Source organism: Athene cunicularia (assembly GCF_003259725.1).
Source record: "Athene cunicularia isolate RWA chromosome 5 unlocalized genomic scaffold, athCun1 chr5_part1, whole genome shotgun sequence".
Taxonomy (NCBI): domain Eukaryota; kingdom Metazoa; phylum Chordata; class Aves; order Strigiformes; family Strigidae; genus Athene; species Athene cunicularia.
The window spans coordinates 29,060,254-29,079,389 of NW_020799101.1; the positions used below are offsets into that span (position 1 = coordinate 29,060,254).

Below are 19,136 nucleotides of genomic sequence, written 5' to 3' on the forward strand. Positions count from 1 at the left end.
TCTGGGACTGACATTTTAGAAATATCATCTAACTGCAAGTCAGAAATACAGAATGACAGTTTGAAGTAGAGTATGACTTCTTTCAAAACAGTGAACTGGTTCGCTTTATTTAAAAGCCCTACTTTTAATAGCATTACAACAACTAAATTGCTACACTGATCATATCTCTCTGTAACTCACTGCTTAACAAAGTGTTATGATATCTCTGTTACAAGCCTGAGCACAGTTCATTATATTCCTTGTGAAGAGAGTGCATTTCTATACATATTAAAAATGGCAATGAACTAAAAGTAAAATATATGTAATTTTTGTACTGCCTTCAAGAATCTACACAGGTGCTTACATTGTACATATAATCAAGTGCTTATATGAATTCATTAATTTCATTAGCATTAAAAATTTAAATGGGAATTTGTGCTTCTTTGCAATCAATAATGCAAATAAATGTATTATTTAAGTAACTATATTTATTTTAAATAAAATATTTATTTGTAAATAGCATTCTAAAAGTAGCCATGTTCTTTCCCATTTTTCTCTAGAATTACAATGTATGCATTAAAACCAGTAACAATCCAGAATAGATGCTTCTGGGCTCATTCTATAAAAGCTGCTATTATATCTGTATGACATTCTTTAATTTCTTTGTTCTATTCCTTATGCTCGTTTAAGTACTTCAAAATATTTGTTTGTAAGAATATAGCTCAATGGTCTGTTATTTAGCTCATATTCCCATGTAACTAGTAATATGTAATATACTTCTCTTCATAAATTAAAAACACTATTAAAATTCCAGACGTATAAAACAACATGAAGATTAAGTTACTATAAAAGAAACTATAATAGCTTACAGATTGCTTGTATCATTACTAAAGCGCTGGTATCTATTACAGTGTCTCCCTGGAATAAAGAATGCACTTTTGGCAATAATCTGTTAAAAAAGTGCCCATTATTGTTAAGATGCTCCTATCTTAGCTCTAAACTAGCGTGCAATTACAGGAAGGTAACTTTTAAAAATAAAAGAAAACCAGTGTTGGATGTAAATGCATCTTCCCTACTGAAATACAAAATAGCTTTTCCAAGACTTATTTTTCTTGTGTTTCACACAGGGGATTAATTAGATTCATTTTCACGCTGAAATATTTTAGAGCTATTTATTACACACTGCAAAGTTGGGGTTAACTTGGTTCCAGGGGCTAAGCCAAGTCATTCAGACAGAGAAGCCAGACGTGATGGCAGGAAGATCCATTTTTGTAGTCTGGCACTGTTTGTGTTTATAAATGCCTTCAGTTCGTACCCTCTTTTCATTCAATTTGAGAAATTCTCTTTCCAGCGAAAAAGATCCAAAGGAGAAATATTAAAAGAAGTGGCATGATTTGCTAAGGTATAATTTTTCTCACCAGAAAATACTAAAATAAAAGTAGAGAAAGCATCAGACAGGTAGGATAAATATCAGTGCTATGTTTTGCTTTTGTAATAATCCTGAACCACACTACTCAAAAATTCATTTGCCTGTAGCAGACATTGCAAACTTGAAATTTTTGCTAGATCACCACACTGGGCAGTTTCAAATGAATGTGTGTGGAAATTCAAGAGATTAAATGACTTAAGGTACAGGTGGAAACTTTACAAAATCAAGTAAGTCATGAATTAGGCTCAACTTTATTTCTGGTTGGTGGAATTCACTTAGAATTACAGCATAAAAGAAATCAAGATGTTTCTCAACATACATCACACATTAGATGCCAAGAAACCCCTTCCAATTGCCTAAAAGTTTCAAGTATCAGAATTTCAGCCATCTTTAATGAACAGTTAAAACTGTTAAAACTTTGTATCCTGCCTCAGAGCTAAATAGGCGGAGGCTTTAAAAGAAATTTCCTTGCATGGATGTACATCAATACCTGTAACCTTCAGGCTGAGGTTCAGATGTTAATATTGTAGGTACTCCCTTTTGTAATCTCATTCCCCAGCAGATGGTAAACATGCACTTTTGCTGTCCCTGTGCAATGGGTCTGGTATATTCCAAAATATAGCATGAGTTTACCCTGTTCTGGATTACAGGAAGAAAACATTCTGTAGTGCATTGGTATTACCTCTTTATGGGAAAGCAGCAAACATAAAATAAATTAGATTAATCTTTTGGAGACTTTACGACAGGCAGGGTAATAGGAAAAAGAAAATAAACACATCTAATGAGTAAGGAAATAGGGATTTCCTTTGGCTTTTTTCTTGTGTCAGTGAAGCAAATTTAGCCTGGATTCAAAACTGTACAGCTTGAGCTGCTCTGGGGTAAACGGACGAAAATATATTATGATGCTTTCATGTGTATCTGTATGTGCACAAGGACAAGAAGCAGGCTTTTCTAGAAATGGTGTTCCTCATCTTATTTCAAAAAAGCAACACATCCTCAGAATGGATATGTCATTAAAACATTATGTTCATTCTTTTGCCATACCTGAATCATAAACATACACACAGACACACGTTCTGGTTTCAGCTCAAAGCAAAACTAAAAGTCCCCAACAAAAGAAGATACTTGCAGCAGAATCAACCAGAGCCAGGCAGCACTGCGATGAGGTAGGTTCACTCATATTTGAAGTTGGCCATCCTGCCTCAGTATCTTACTCATATAAATAAGTTTTTGGAAAGTTTTCAAATAAGTACGTTAAGTTTTAAACTAACATTAACCTGCCTCTTGTCCAAGTTAGGCAGACATGACTTTGACATGCACAGTTTAGTCCCAGGACTATGAGAAGGCTAGAATTAGAGGCAAGAACAGAGGCAGGTGATGTGGTCAAGATGAACCGTGAATGGCACTCAGAAAGCCAAGGGCTGCCAAAAGCCAAATGTCTGGATGAGGTGACTGTTTCTGTATGATGGTCTTAGAGGCTCAGGGTTACTCCTATTATTGCACATTCAACTGCCATTCTTCCATTGCCTGGACAACAGGACTGGGGTAAGAAGACTGGATAGGATGAAAGCAGAGAGGGCACAAACCAGGCTTTCTTTCCTTCACTAAAGCTTAGACTTGGAGACATAACCAAGTTCCTCTTATTGTGTCCAAAACATGAGTGTCACTGTGATAAAGGGAAAGGTGGTGCACTACAAATGATATTGCATCATCAGCTGTTGGTGAAATGTACTAAAAATCCATCAGATTAGAGGCCAGGCCTTCAGTTTTATTCTGAGGCGAGGAAATGCAGCACTTTCCTAACAGACCAGTAAGGCGATCATCCTGCAAAGGACAGGAATCCACATACATCTTTTTTTTTTCCATTGACTTTATGCAGCAAGCATAATCTAACCCACTCTGCTGTCTCTAGTAATACTTTGCCAGTCTGAAAATCCCATTCCTGACTGACATGTCATACTTGTTATACATAATATACCTGATAAGGATTGCAAATAACACTTCAGAATGTATACTGAAGACCTGTTCTTTTAACACTCATATTCTTACTCATATTGAATTTCCCTTTACCCTGAAAAAAAATTCTACTAAAATCAATGGGTTTTTTCGCAGTAAAGGTACTAATTACTACTACCACTTTTGTGGTAGTAAAGGTACTAATTTGAGTAAAGGTACTAATACAGTCTATAATACTATTCCACATTGGGACTACGATCTATTAACGTACTTGCAAGGATGAAACTTGGGAAACCTGTCCAGTACTGAAACCAAAATTAGGTGTCTACTAGGTCAATGATCCACCAATTAAAGAAGAACCTTGTTAGTAGGATTTAATGGCTCCAAAGAACACTATTCGGTCAATAAGCCTCTAATATCAGAGAGATTCACACCTGAAAAAGGAATCCTATGGCTCCAAAGGGGTAATTATAGACAATCAAATAAATCATATAACCACATGCAGTAGTGCAACGTGGACCTTAATGGAGACAGTACAGTGAAATTTTGTTAACAGTCTTATATTTGCAGTCCACACGGTACTTGTTTTTCTATATGTTACCACTAACAAAGGAAATGAAGCTTAGAGGCCAGCCAAAGTGCCAGCCCTTGCACTGTAAATTATTGCAAGTCAGTTGGTCTGGTTTTAGGGGAAATTTTTCTTTTTCTTTTTCTTTTGTCACCTTTTGCTTTCTTCCCATTTTCCTTTTTTGTTTCCAGGTTGATAGTAGCGGAAGAGAAAGATTCTGGTTTTGCAGTAAATAGATCTTCAAAGCAATAGTAGAACAATAACTGGTCACATTTCCAAGGAGTTTTTTGGGTGGGTCAAAAGAAGAAAATCAATTATATCTTCAATAATGAAAGTAGTAAGTGATGGAACAAAGAATACTCTCTCAAAAGAAGCCAAATCAGCTATTTTCACTTCTACACATCTGACTCTTCAAGAGACCATGTCTGAGAGGGGAAATATAGCCCAAAGTCTGCAGATGTCATTGATATAAAAGGTTTGGGAAAGCAACTGTTTGTCAGTTTGTCACTATGAAATTGCAAGTTTTACTTTGTAATGGCCAGTTTGGGACAGCTTTCTCTGTAAGACAGGGCACCTTCTGTGTTAGTCCGCTTGAGTCAGACCTCAAGACTTACAAGACTACTCATGACATGAGAATTAAATGTGAGACCATCCCAAGTACTGCAAGAAAGACAGGAACAAGAGCCCCATTGCCTCCTTCTCACCAGCTCCAGTTAACAAGAAGGCACTGGTTCAAATATTGCACATTCAGGAGGGCTGAGAGAGAAATTCAGGATCAACTTTTCTGGAAAAGAAATAAGCCCGTAGTTAGTATGGGAGAACCTCACAGATATTAGCAGTAAATATTTCTGAGCTGGGATTGCAGTTGCCTCAACATCTTCAAGTCCCTCAGGTCTTAAAAGACATTCCTGATGATTTCTTGAGTGGGATTGATCTGAGCTAATGGAGAACTTGATGCTTGAGCTAGTCATTTAGAAGCAGGTATTCTCAGGTACAGTACATCTTCACTGTAGTCAGATGCCTGAAACAGGACAGATTAATTGCATCCCCAAAGTGCTTCCCCCCCCCCCCAATTACTATAAAAGAAGCTCAGACAAGATCTCTGCACTGTCACTCTCTAAAGCTAGCCTGTTTTAAAAAACCTCTACCATATGGCTATGCTGTCTGCAGGGTAATCATCTTGGTATACAAGAAATAAGGGGACAGTACATAAAACAGAGCTAGGAAGGAAGCAAAATATTAATTGGTAGCCTAAAAATAGTCACTAAGTTATTCTCTCCTCCACAAAAGGATTCAGATATTGCTATATCTGAGCTCTGCTGAACTCCGGATTCTTCCTGTTATTGCAGCAACCTCCATCCCACACCCCAATCTTAGTCCAGAAGCCCCTTGCCACTGCTGAACCAGAACTGCATGCAGATATTTCATGATAGCTCTGAGGAACCCTGCAGCATGTCAGATCTCACCATCCCTGGCGGCTCGATCTTCTGTGTCCCTTTCCCCCAGCAAAGGGAGCCCTTGTGCGGCAAAATGGTTTTAGACAACTAGGTAGTTTTTATGATTAATTTTGAGATTTTCATTAAAATCTAAGTAACAATTAAAAAAAAATCTCAGAAAATTCACAGTACAAACTTCACAGTCCAAATGGGATAATGGAATGAAAGCTGCTATCTCAGATGGGATATTTAATTCTAAATGAGAACTGTAAATTGTATTAGTGTTGTCTTAATAGGGAGCGTTTATTGAAACACAAATTGAACTTTCTTTCAGTAAGTAATAAGTATATTAAATCAACATTTGAGATAATTTGAGATACATTTGAGTATATTAAGTATTTGAATACTCTGTGTGTATGTATATAGATAGTATTCAGCATCAATATCTGAGTATATTGAAATCAAAACAGAGCTATAAAACCATGTATTGTATTAGGGCCAAAGCCCCCACATTTTTGGCAAAAAATATGTAGAGCTGCTTTACTATAAAGAGGTGGCTTCTCATTTACTGGTGTACAGAAGTGCTGCTTTGGGATGGTGAGTCCTGTAAATTCAGTCTGAGTTTACTTCAAACCATTTTAGGTGGCATCAGCCTACATCTGACTTTGGAATCCTACCTGTTTTTCATAAGATTTAATACTGTATGCCTTCTCATTTGTTAAAATTTAATCCAAACAAAATTTGAGTAAACATTTCTTCATCTGTGAAAAGATTTAGGGCTCTAAAGTCACACTCTTTCTGAGAAATTTATTAAAATTATTACAATTTTTTTTTATCATCTTAGAGGTATAAAAAGGATTAAATCCTGCTTGACTTCTTTTGGACTTTCTATTGGAAACTGTTTTGCATACTGTTGTTACATGCATATTGAATTTCTGTAATTCTTTGCAGCTCTGCCAGGAACATCATTCCAAAAATTGTAAAGGATCCAAAATGCAGCATCGAAAGCAATTCCTGGCACCTGTAGGAACAGCCAGCACTTTTCTCCAGTCTCTGAGTCTCCAAACCTTTACTCAAAGTTAATACTTGTCTTCAATTTTAGTTTAGCCATAATCTTATATGCTCCCAAACTCATTTGTGTTTTATTTGATAAAATTATGTTTAACAGAATTGTTTGCAAGATGCACAGCGCTCACTCTTATGAGAACTTTTCAGTTAAAATCAAAAGCATTGTCATTAACTGATGGATTATTAATTACCAATGCAACCTAAATTGTTTAATCAGAAACTTCAGTTGCTTTAGGCACTGGAGAAATAAAAGATGGTGCTGAGAAATACTCTTTTTTTAAAATGACATTGCATCATCTAGTACACTCAGTCACAATTTTAGTGGAAGATGAAAACATACACTTCAGAGTGAGCCCAATCTTTAGAAATAGTTACAAGCGTCAGATAATTTACACTGTTTACAAGGCAAACAGAAATTTCTACAAATACTACTAGCTATGGAATTCAATAGACTTTTAGAAATATTAAATAAGAAACATTTCCAAGACTACCAAAAGACTACAAAGCCTTGTACAGTCCACTGACTTATCTGCTCCTGCTGTTTCACATGGGCACTGGTGATATAGCCAGGACCAGTCTGAGGAGTATACAGGATTACTGAGCCCTGGAAGCAGTGGCAACAGACCATGGGACTTGCTTTGAGAAACTTGGTGTACTGGGGACTGACAGGGTCTATCTGTTAGAGAAGGGGAAGAGCATCTTTGATCATAGGTTTGCCAAGCTGGTGAAAAGGGCTTTAAACTAAAGTTGCCAGAGGAGTGGAACCTCGATCCATCCCACTCCTACCAGTTTGATGCCAGTGCCAGCAACAGGTGCCCAGAGCCTGGCGAGGGTTCATAGGTCAGCAGGAGAGCACCTGAAGAGCAGCACAGAGGAATTCCAACCACTTAGTCAGCTTCACTGGGGGTCCAACTTAAGTGCCTCTATGCAAATGCATGTAGCATGGGGAATAAAGAAGAGGAGCTAGAGATGTGCAGGGCAGGGCTATGATCTTATTGGCATCATGGAGATGGGGTGGAATGGCTCCTATGACTGGTGTGTTGGAATGGAAGGGTACAGGGTCTTCAGGAAGGAAAGGCAGGGGACATGAGGAGGGGGTGCTACCCTCTATGTCAATGACCAGCCAGAGTGCATGGAACTCTGCCTGGGGATGGATGAGGAGCTGATCAAGAGTTTATGGGTCAGGATTAAAGGGAGGGCAGGGACAGGTGACATTATAGTGGGGCTCTGCTACATGCCACCCAACCAGGAAGACCAAGCAGATGAAGCCCTCTATAGACAGATGGGAGCAGCCTCACATTCACAAATTCTGGTTCTCATGGGGGACTTCAACCATCCTGATATCTGTTGGAGGGGCAATACTTCAGTGCATAAGCAATCCAGGAGGTACCTGGAATGAGTTGACAACTTCCTTCTCCAAGTGCTAAAGGAGCTAATGAGGAGAGGTGCTATGGTGGACTTTGTTCTCACCAACAGGGAGGGGCTGGTGGGCACTGTGGAGCTTGGTTTCAGTGGCCATGAAATAGTGTAGTTCAAGATCCTTAGGGCAGCGAGAAGAACACACATCAAGCTCATTACCTTGGACTCCAGGAGAGTAAACTTTATCCACTTCAGGGATCTGCTTGGAAGAGTAACATTGGATAAAGCCCTGGAGGGAAGAGGGGACCAAAGATGGTTATATTCAAGGGTTGCCTCCGTCAAGCTCAGGAGCAATGTATCCCGACAAAAAGGAAGTCAGGTAAGAACAACAGGAGATCTGCATGGATGACAATTGGAAAAAGGAAGCCTACAGAGAGGGGAAGCAAGGACAGGTAGCCTGGAAGGAACACAGAGAAATTGTCTGAGAAGCCAGGGTTCAGGTTAAGAAAGCTAAAGCCCTGACAGAATTAAATCTGATCAGGGACATCAAGGGTGACAAGAAAAGCTTCTATAGGTATGTCGGTGATAAAAGGAAGACTAGAGAAAATGCGGGCTCTCTCTGGAAGGAAACAGGACCTCGTTACCTGCACATAGAGAAGGCTGAGGTACTCAATGACATTTTTGTCTGTCTCCACTGGCAAGTGCTTCAGCCACATCATCCAAGACACAGAAGGCAAAGGCAGGGACTCCAAGAATGAAGAACCACCCACTGTAGGAGAAGATCAAGTTCAAGACCATCTAAAGAACCTGAAGGTGCACAAGTCCATGGGACCTGATAAAATCCATCTGTGGGTCTTGAAGGAACTGGTAGATGAAGTGGCTAAGCCACTATCTATTATATTTGAGAAGCCATGGCAGTACGGTGAAGTTCCTCCTGACTGGGAAAGGGGAAACATAACCCCCATTTCTAAAAAGGGAAAAAAGGCAGACCTGGGGAACTACAGATCAAGACAGACTCACCTCTGTGCCCAGCAAGACCATGGAGTAGATCCTCCTGGAAGCTATGCTAGGACACATGGAAAATAAGAAGGTGACACTCAACATGGCTTCACTAAGGACAAATTGTGCCTGACAAATTTGGTGGCCTTCTACAATGGGGTTACAGCATTAGTGGATAAGGGAAGATCAACTGATGTCATCTCCATGGACTTGTGCAAAGCATCTGACACTGTCATGCATGAAATCCTGGTCTCTAAATTGGAGAGACATGGGTTTGATGGATGGACCACTTGGTGGGTAAGGAATTGACCAAATGGTTGCACTCAAAGAGTTGCGAACAACAGCTCAATGTCCAACTGGAGAGCAGTGACAAGTGGGATTCCTCAGGGGTCGGTGTTGGGACCAGCACTTGTTTAACACCTTTGTTGGAGACACGGACAATGGGACTGAGTGCACCCTCTGCGAGTTTGCTGATGACACCAAGCTGTGTGGCGCGGTCGACACGCTGGAGGGAAGGGATGAGCCATCCAGAGGGACCTGGACAGGCTGGAGAGGTGGGACAGTGCAAAACCTCCTGAAGTTCAACAAGGCCAAGTACAAGGTCCTGCACATGGGTCAGGGCAATCCCAAGCACAAATACAGGCTGGATGATGAGTAGATTGAGAGAAGCCCTATGGAGAAGGACTTGGGGGTACTGGTGAATGGAAAACTGAATATGAGCTAGCAATCTGCTCCCACAGCCCAGAAAGCAAATTGTATCCTGGGCTGCATCAAGACAAGTGTGACCAGCAGATTGAGGGAGGTGATTCCCCACTTCTACTCTGCTGTTGTGAGACCCCACCTGGAGTACTCTGTCCAGCTCTGGGGCCCCCAGCATAAGAAGGACATGGACCTGATCAAAAGGGTCTAGAGGAGACCACAGAGATGATCAGAGGGATCGAGCACCTCCCCTATGAGGACAGGCTGAGAGAATTGGGGTTGTTCACCTGGAGAAGAGAAGGCTACAGGGAGACCTCACAGAGGTTTTCCAGTCCTTAAAGGGGGCCTACAGAAAGATGGGGAGGGACTCTGTATCAGAGAGTGTAGGGATAGGATGAGAAGTGTAGATGGTTTTAAACTGAAAGAGGGTTGATTTAGACTAGATGTAAGTAAGAAATTCTTCCCTGTGAGGGTGGTGAGGCCCTGGCACAGGTTGCCCAGAGCAGCTGTGGCTGCCCCCTTCCTGGCAGTGCTCAAGGCCAGGTTGGACGGGGCTGTGAGCAACCTGGGCTAGGGGAAGGTGTCCCTGCCCATGGCAGGGGGGTGGGAACTAGATGGTCTTTAAGGTCCCTTCCAACCCAAACCATTCTATAATTCTATGATTCCAAAATTTTTTGGTATGAATAAACAGTCTGATTTTTCTGATGAATATATTGACTAAAGTCAGTGAGAACCACAAGCTTTCAGTACTGATGAAAATCAGTACTTTTTTTTTTAAAGGCCCAAACAAAAATTTAGGAGACAGGTATGACAATATACATAGCATGTTGCTGATTGCTTCAAATAAAACCAGATCAGAAAACTACATGAAATGTAACATTATTGTTGCCAAAGAACACTATTTAGCTGAAAACCTCTGCTAAAATCCTGTTCTGAACAGGACAATTCTGTTTGCCCTCCAAACCGAGTCTGGAGAGGAAGGAGAACATGATCCTTTATAAATCTTGCTACCCAAAGCAATAGAGACTTTCCCAGTTTTACATGACTGAGAAGGGATACTGCGATGGACAGATATTAGCAAGTCCAAGCTTGTTCTTGAGTAGCAGGCCTGTGAGCCAAAGCCATAACTTTTGATGCTGATTGGCCATTTTTCTATATTGAACACTTAAAGTCATAAGTTTTACTGCAAGTGACAAAAATATCTGACTAATTCTTTAGGCTCCCTTGCTGTCTTTTGGAGGGCATTTTGCATAGAAGACTGCATGCTTTTTGAAGTCCCAGAGACATAAAAGCAAATGTGGCAGAACACTTCTATTTACAAGCCAACAAGCACACAAATCTTTGGCTAGACCTTACTCAAACGAAATTCACTAAAACTTCCATGAAAGAATGTGAATTCTTTTTATTATTGCTCCTCATTCTTTCCTGCTTCAAATCTCTCCTGACCCACAAAATTGCCATACATCATTAGGTTAGGAAATCAGTTGTGCCAATTATTAGTCTCATGACATTAGGTCTTTCAGCTGCTAGAATTATGTTTACCTGAGAATCTTGTATTTCATTTAAAAAGTATGTTTCTGGTTCTGGTCCTCATCATTTCAGTGAAAAACTAGAAAACATGAACTCGAGGGACTCAAAAGGCAGAATAGAAATAAAAAGGATGAATAAATAAAATGTATGCTCGTAGTTATGAAGATCTCATTAATTTTAAGTAAATCTCCTCATTTTCTTAGTCCAAATTCATGGGGTTTTCATGTTGCAACAGAAGAAAACAAAGCAGGAGTAAGACATCTGTGCTTCCCCCTTCACAGCTGGGCAACTTGTGTTCACTCTTTCCCCCTTCTCCACAGGAGCCAGAGTTAGACTACGCTTGGAAGCTCACTTGAAGCTGCTGTGGAATGGTCAGCAAGTGTCGCATAGGCTGAAGCAAAGTTTGTGCCTCTACTTTGTAACTAACTATGAAAATGTTTGAGGCAGCCATGAGCATTGAAAGATGGTGGAATAAGTAGCAAAATGGCTCTGCAGACTGGCCATATGTTATGAACCCCAGATCGCTGGGCTGACCAAAGTATGCCGTATAATTTCCACAAAACCAAGAAATACTGGACCTTCCATAAGCTGAGTAATAACCTTAACTAATAATATTCTAATAATTCTAGTATCTAAATATGCTAAGATTAATGGGAAAAAACCCCAACATCCAAACATACTCAGCAGGATTTGAACTTTGAATATAAACAAGAAACAGCAGTAAATGCAAGGAAACAGTCTCTTTTCATCACATATGAAAATGGAATGTACTGGAAAGTAACCTAGAGGAAGGAAGGAAGGGTGCCTTGTGATTAGCACCAGAGATTTGGGATCACTGCAGCTGGGTTCTACCCCAACATACTGACTTTCTGTGAAAACCTGAAAAAGTCACTCAACCTCCATGCATGCTATTTCCCTCATTTCTAAAAACGTTTAGTGGGGTTTAATTCATTAATGTTTGTACAGCATGTACAGCTCCTTGACTAGATAGTACCGTAGAAATGTTAAGTATTATTATTCCACAGAAATATCCCATAGAAAACTAATGCAGTACTACATTCTTTAATAAAAGAACACTTAAATTAATATGACATGATTTTTTATAAAAGAAAACAGAGAAGTCAAAATAATTTCCTACTAGTGAATTTAACAATCCCTCCTCCCACCACATTGTTCTCATCTTGTGTCCCAGCTGCATGTGAACTATAGATTCAATTCGTCCTCCAATTGCAAAATGAAAGGAAAACACCTGAAAAATCAAATAACTCTTTTTCCTAAGGCATAACTGTAATTTAAAACATAACATTATAGAATAAAAATCAATGGCATCGTTGAGTTTATTTTATTAAAAATGTTTCTCTGTGTACAGTGGCTATGTGTATAATCAGGATGGTGCAGCACAATAAATTTCCATTAAGAAACAATGATTTACTTACCACAGTGAAAGCAGTAATAAGGTTAAACTCTTAAGTTAAGTGGAAAGTAAGTCAAACTAAACCCCAGCAGGTTTCCTACTAGTGGCATAGCTAATGTTTTTGAAAATGTTCTAAATGTTCTTTCTCAAATATATGTATTATACATTGCAGTATTGTTAATTATATCCATTTTCTCTTTTATACACTTCCCCAGGAGATCAGTGAAGAATGGAAAACTTACTTATAGTGGATTTCAGATTTAATGAGACAAAGATGGTTTAATACATATGACAAAGTGATGTGCTCTCACCGTATTTGATAGGTAATTATTTTTTATACTCTAATGGCTACCATTTTGAAAATAATTAATGCATTATTTATGTAATTAATAGATAATCAACTGAGTAATGAAATACTCTGGTTACATCATTGTGAGTGGTACTATCCTGTTTAACATCTCTACTGCTCCTGACATGACATCATGTCATATATATATGAAAAGATTTCATTTGAGAGATTTATGCACATACCAAATACGTAAGTAACATTGCTATGGTATTTCTGTTCATGTGTGTGTGTGTGTGTGTGTGTGTGTGTATATATATATATATATAAAAAAAAGTCTTAGCTATATATATAAATGTATATTTAAGAACCACTTTGTCTGAAATTAGATTTTTGAATCCATAGTTATGTATTTAAATAAATGATATCATATTCCACAGAAACAAAAAAGCATGAGCGTTTCCTATGGAAAACATGGATCTACTGCTGTGAAGTTTTGCAGGTCTATCAACAGTCCTTCATAACCACTATCTTTGAAGTTTGCTGATAGAACAGAATCAGCATGATTTTTTTCCCCCTTAGCAGAAGACCACAAGTCATTTTTTAAAAAAAAAAAAAAAAAAGAATGAAAAAACTTTAAAATGTATTCAAATGGACATGCTCAGTATCATGGGAAAAAAACGTACCAACTTTATCTACATTGACACAACTTTCTCACTAACCCTCATGATTGGAAAAGGAAGAGATAAGGAATGACTAATTGGGAAGACAGTCACTTTTCTGCTATTGTTTTCTTGAACACTTTATCAAAAATATGTTTAGAAGTTTTAGAAGTTCACAAGTTTAGAGTCAGTTGAACAGGAGCCAGCAGTGTGTCCAGGTGGCCAAGAAGGCCAATGGCATCCTGGCTTGTGTCAGCAATAGCGTGGCCAGCAGGGACAGGGAAGGGATCTGACCCCTGTCCTCGGCACTGGTGAGGCCGCCCCTCGATTCCTGTGTTCAGTTTTGGGCCCCTCACTACAAAAAGGACATTGAATGACTCGAGCGTGTCCAGAGAAGGGCAACGGAGCTGGTGCAGGGTCTGGAGCACAGGTCGTACGGGGAGCGGCTGAGGGAACTGGGGGGGTTTAGTCTGGAGAAGAGGAGGCTGAGGGGAGACCTCATCGCCCTCTACAGCTCCCTGAAAGGAGGGTGCAGAGAGCTGGGGATGAGTCTCTTTAACCGAGTAACAAATGATACGACAAGAGGGAATGACCTCAAGTTGTGCCAGGGAAGGTTTAGACTAGATATTAGGAGGCATTTCTTTACAGAAGGGGTTGTTGGGCGTTGGAATGGGCTGACCAGGACAGTGGTGGAGTCCCCATCCCTGGAGGTGTTTAAGAGTCAGGTCGACATAGCGCTTAGGATTATGGTGTAGTTGGGAACTGTCAGTGTTAGGTCAATGGTTGGACTGGATGATCTTCAAGGTCTTTTCCACCCTAGATGATTCTGTGATTCTGCAAAGTGTTTGCAACACATCCTTTGAGGAGAGTATTTAATAAATTGTCCATCACCTTAAAAGTAGTGTTGCACTAGATACCCTGATGTACTAGTGGATGAGAAAAACTTTTTTACCTCTAAAGCTCAACAATTACTCCTGATTCCTTTTTTATTCTTTGGTCAAAGATAGCTTGCAAAGTAAAATGACCTGTAATGATGACTCGGGTGAGGGTTTATTTAGAAGTGATAGCTATAAACAGGAGAAAATTGCATGGTTCTACCAGGTTGGTTTGCTAACTTAATAGCCCTCTTTCCTAAATAGTCCCACTGCTTTTGGGGAATGGAACAGAACATACAACCTCTATTAAGTCAGTTGTAAAGCTGAATGCTGGCCTTCAGCTGAAGGAGCCTATCCATCTGAATATAGCAGTGTGACTACAATTCTTTTCCCTCCTTTCCATAATCTTCAGGTTTAGGCTTAAAATGTGGCCTAGATTAACGCAAATCTCATAGTGTACATGTCTTTTTACATAATTCACCACAAACTTGAATGTTTTCTCATGTACGTCAAATTTATATCTCTGTGAATGTGACCTCAAATAGGCTATTCTTGACTCATGTGCAGAGAAATAGGCTATTAAACTGATGGTCACAGAACACATTTAATTAACTGATGTAGGCAGTGAAGTTCAGAGTGAAACTTTTCGTGACAAAACTCAGCTTTATGGTGAAGTAAAATGAAAGAATACTATTGCTTTTCCAATTGTGGTGTGATTAGCCCTCTAAAGCTCTCTCTTGCAAAAAGTCTAAGGAATAAATATTATTGTAAAGATTCAATAAAATCAACATGAATGAGAACAAAGTACATAAATGAAGGTGAAAATATGAATATATGATTACATATGTACATGCATTGCATTATGTTGTATAAGATAAATATTTCATCCTACCATAAAGAGGAGTCTCTCTATGGAAACTATGATTGTTTTTTTATTACCTTAAAATATTGCAGTTGTTTCTCAGCATTCATTGTTCCTTCATTTTCTTGTCTCAGACAGGAATTGAAGATGAAAAGCTCTGTATCTCTCAGCCACCCTTTCAGCTCTTTGATCCTGACCTCCAGCTGCCTTACCAGGCTGCCGCTTTCAGGCGAGAGCAGGTCACGTGGACCTAACCCACTGTGCCCTACCATTGTGTCTTGGATCTTCTCTCCTAGGGTTTTCTAATGCATCAGATAAAGAAAACATAGATTAGTCTTATGTACCAAAACATATACAGGTTAACATGCAACAAGAAGCATCTGTTAAATGACTAGAGATGTGGGGTTTTTTTAATAATTACTACTAATATCAATCAATTTCATCCTTTGTTTCCTTGTTTCAATCAATTTCATTTTTTGTATCCTTGCTTCTCACTTATGCTGTTCTCTCTGGGTCAGTGACTTTGCTGGAAGCATGATAAATCAATGTTTATTAAGAGCAACTATGGACAGAGGAGACAAAATGGTACACAACTTTTTTAAGTAGTTACTCTACAGAATTTGTCCATGGCTTTAGACACTTGTGACCGTGAGAGTTACCAGTTTCTAGGCAGCAACAGAAAATATGACAAACAAACTCTTCACCAAACTCCAAGGTACCATCTAAGTTTTTTGGGAAACACTGAAATGTTTTCTGAGGTATGAACTGTAAGGTCACAGTTTCCAAACTTGTAGTCCTGAGGTTGTATACAGGAGCGGTTAGGTTACAAAACAGCTGTTTTGCCTTTAAAGGTGGATGAACTCCTTCAGATGCCAATAAACTAGAAATTGCAAAGCTTCAACGTTCCTGAACATCAAGCCAATTATTTAGGCAACTAAATTTGGATTTAAGTTCTCCACATTAAGCATCCACTTTAAAAATAATGGACCAGAATAAACATTCACCTCTGATCACTAATGAAACTAATTTTCTACAGCTTTTCAAAGTCCTATTTCTAATAAAAGACCACTGAATAACATTTTGATAGTGGATGCTGTGAGCTTAATGAATATTCTGAAGAGGCCAGGGATAGAAAGTTACCTTCCTTTTCAGTATTTTGAAAGGCAATCCTTTAGCATCACAAGGGAGATATGCTGTTGCCTGCTTCTTCTATACCAAGCAGTATTTTATCTGACCTATAAGAGGCTGTCAGGCTGACACTTATTATAAGCACTAGATCTGTGTTAGTGATTGTGGAATATTGAATATACACTGACAATCACATTCAATAACCTTTTAAACTGATAATTAGCAGTGGTTAATTGTTGTAACATGAGGATACAGTTTTAGGTGACCCAAAACAGCTGTCTGTTGAAAATACATGCTTTAGAAAGTTACTGGGATATAATTTATAACAATGAAGTTAGCTTCCAAAAATAAGCTTTAAAACACAAATAAAACTAGACCAACAGACATTAATCTACTATGCGGCATTCTGTGAATAACATCTTTTGGAGATCATAACTGAAAAACATGCTTTCTTGGCAACACCCTTCTATTTTCATGGTGCAAATATTGATAATTTGAAGACCCTCAGTGGAATCCAGCGCGAGCTATTGTTTTTATGCTGTAACAAAAGTAGCAGCAGGAGGTGAAATCAATGCCCTTGGAGGGTAGGGTCACAAAAAAGAATTTATAGCCACTTTTTTGTTCTGGAACAGTTTGCAATCATAAATTCTTCATAAACAGAATACTTCAGAGAATGGTCCGTCTTCATAAATATACGACAGAGGACATCAATTTCATTTAATTCACAATTTGTGTCAGCACAGCAGATGCCAATGCCTGCCTTGATAGGGTTGTTTAATATGCAATTGAGACAGAGTAATATTCAGCACAGGGGACAAAATTTCACAGATTAAACTGTACGCACCACTGACATTTCATTCTAATGTATTTCCATTCCACACTGTTCACCTTAGATGAAAGTAATATTAAAAACCATATCCCTCTATTTTACCATTGTTAGAAGTTAAAATCCTTGTCTTTAATTTTTTTCATGCCAATTAAAACGTAATCATGCCAATTAAAACAGTATGCCTAGTGCTGTTAGTTTCTGCAGAGGTTTTTATTAAATTAAACAAAACTCTATCAAACTCTGCTTATTATTCATGAAATTGCATTTAGCAGGAAAACTATAATAGTTATATTTTATTTTTCTGTAAATGCTGAAATTAATGGCAAAATATTTAGATTTTAACATACTGAGAAGTGGAGGGCTTCAATTATTTTTAAGACAGAGTTTTTCTAGATTTTTAGAATGATGATCAGTTACTTATCTCACAGTTTTATATCCTACCAGCTCTAACCTGTGCCACTGAATTACACTGATTAAATACATTGAAAGACATGAATATAAGGCTTACAACTGAAATTATTTTCAAAATACAAGTTGTCATGATCAGATGTAAAAGAATAGGTTAGTAAGTCCAATTTATCAGTAAATTTATTAATGTTCAGTTTTAAAATGCTTGTGGTGATGCTGCAGATTAAAATTAAAAAGTAGTAAGATCACTAGTCACAAGGCAACTTTTAACATTTTCTGACAATTTGCACAGTTAGAGAATCAAGCGATTAGAAAAAACTGTGCTGACCTAAAACTGTGCCTCTGTAAAATTACTATTGCATTACTAAATAAGCTGAAGTAACACAAGTCAGTATTTAAAATGCTGTTGGCAGGTTGCACGTATAGTTTACTCGTAATATATTAGAAATGTTTTTTAAACTAAGATAATAGCATGCAAAATTATGCAATGTAACTGTATTGTTAATATCACACATCTATAATTAATCATTTAAAGTAATTTATAAATTTATCTTACCCTTGATTTGAAGTGAAGGCAATTAAGGAGAGAAGTGGATGGAAAATATATAGTTTGACCTCTCTCTCTCTCAGCTGTTTTACAACAATAGGACAATAGTGTCTCCTGCACGGTGCCATCACTGGTCTCTGGGTAACAGAATCACTATATTGCTTTTTTTGCCAGATTCTTGTATCTCACTCTTTGGCTGAGACCCAGCCCATCATAGCGTGAAATGAATTACATGAAACTTTTTTGGCTTTTGTCAAAAGTGAGCTGAATACAGCAACATGAAACATATCCTGGCTGTATTCTCAGCTTCAGGTATTCAGATTTGTACAGAATCTGCGTATTTGTTTTTGAGCCATCAGTGTGACCTGAAATATGCAGTGACAACCCCACTTTTCATCTTAAGGGTATAGTAAATAGTTAAACAGTAGATGTCTCTAACATGTACCTTCAGAATAAATTCTATTAACATTCACTCAAGCATGACAGTCAGTGTATATCAGATATACTGCATTATAGTTGACTTGGTGCATACCCGTAATACATGGCATATTTTACTTACATTTTTTATGTATTAAAGAACTAAAATTATTAAAGTCAGACAGGAGACAAGCATGGAATAAAAAAAAAAAAAATCAACAGAAGAGGAAAATACTATGGAGTTTTTATAATAGCATGAGTAGCTTGTTTGAAATGTACGTGGTGAATTGAAAGAGAGAGATATTGTGCCTCAAATTAGAAATCAGACAGACAGCGTACTTCACACAAAAATGTACACATAACCCACAAACAGTAATAAAAATGCAAATACCCCAAGCAGTTCCCATTTTTCATTAATTGAATCCACTTTTTCAAGGAGATCATTTGGTAGTAAAACACCACTTTTCTTCAGAGCTTCAACCTTACTAAGCAGTTCCATCTTTTTCGGGTGCCTGATTGACATTTCTACATTGTATCTCTAAAGTGAAAAGAAATATATAACATTAGCTACTGTAAAGACTTTTCTCTATAAAAAATTAAACTTTAATTCTATGTGCCCAGTTATGATTATGCTCACTATGTCTTTTTTTTTTTTTTTTTTTTTTTTTTTTTTTTTTTTTTTTTT

The 19,136-nt window shown here is 38.1% G+C and overlaps 1 protein-coding gene across 3 annotated transcripts in view; it reads right to left on the reverse strand.

The window, feature by feature from the left end:
* Positions 1-19,136, reverse strand: part of AKAP6 (A-kinase anchoring protein 6) — a 287,672-nt gene that overhangs the window by 36,193 nt on the left and 232,343 nt on the right. For all 3 annotated transcript variants that reach the window (XM_026849466.1, XM_026849464.1, XM_026849465.1), the window contains 2 exons: positions 18,843-18,989; positions 15,200-15,424 (listed from right to left, as the gene is read on the reverse strand). In XM_026849466.1, coding sequence (XP_026705267.1) covers positions 15,200-15,424; positions 18,843-18,989 — 372 coding nt within the window. The remainder of the gene's footprint in view (positions 1-15,199; positions 15,425-18,842; positions 18,990-19,136) is intronic.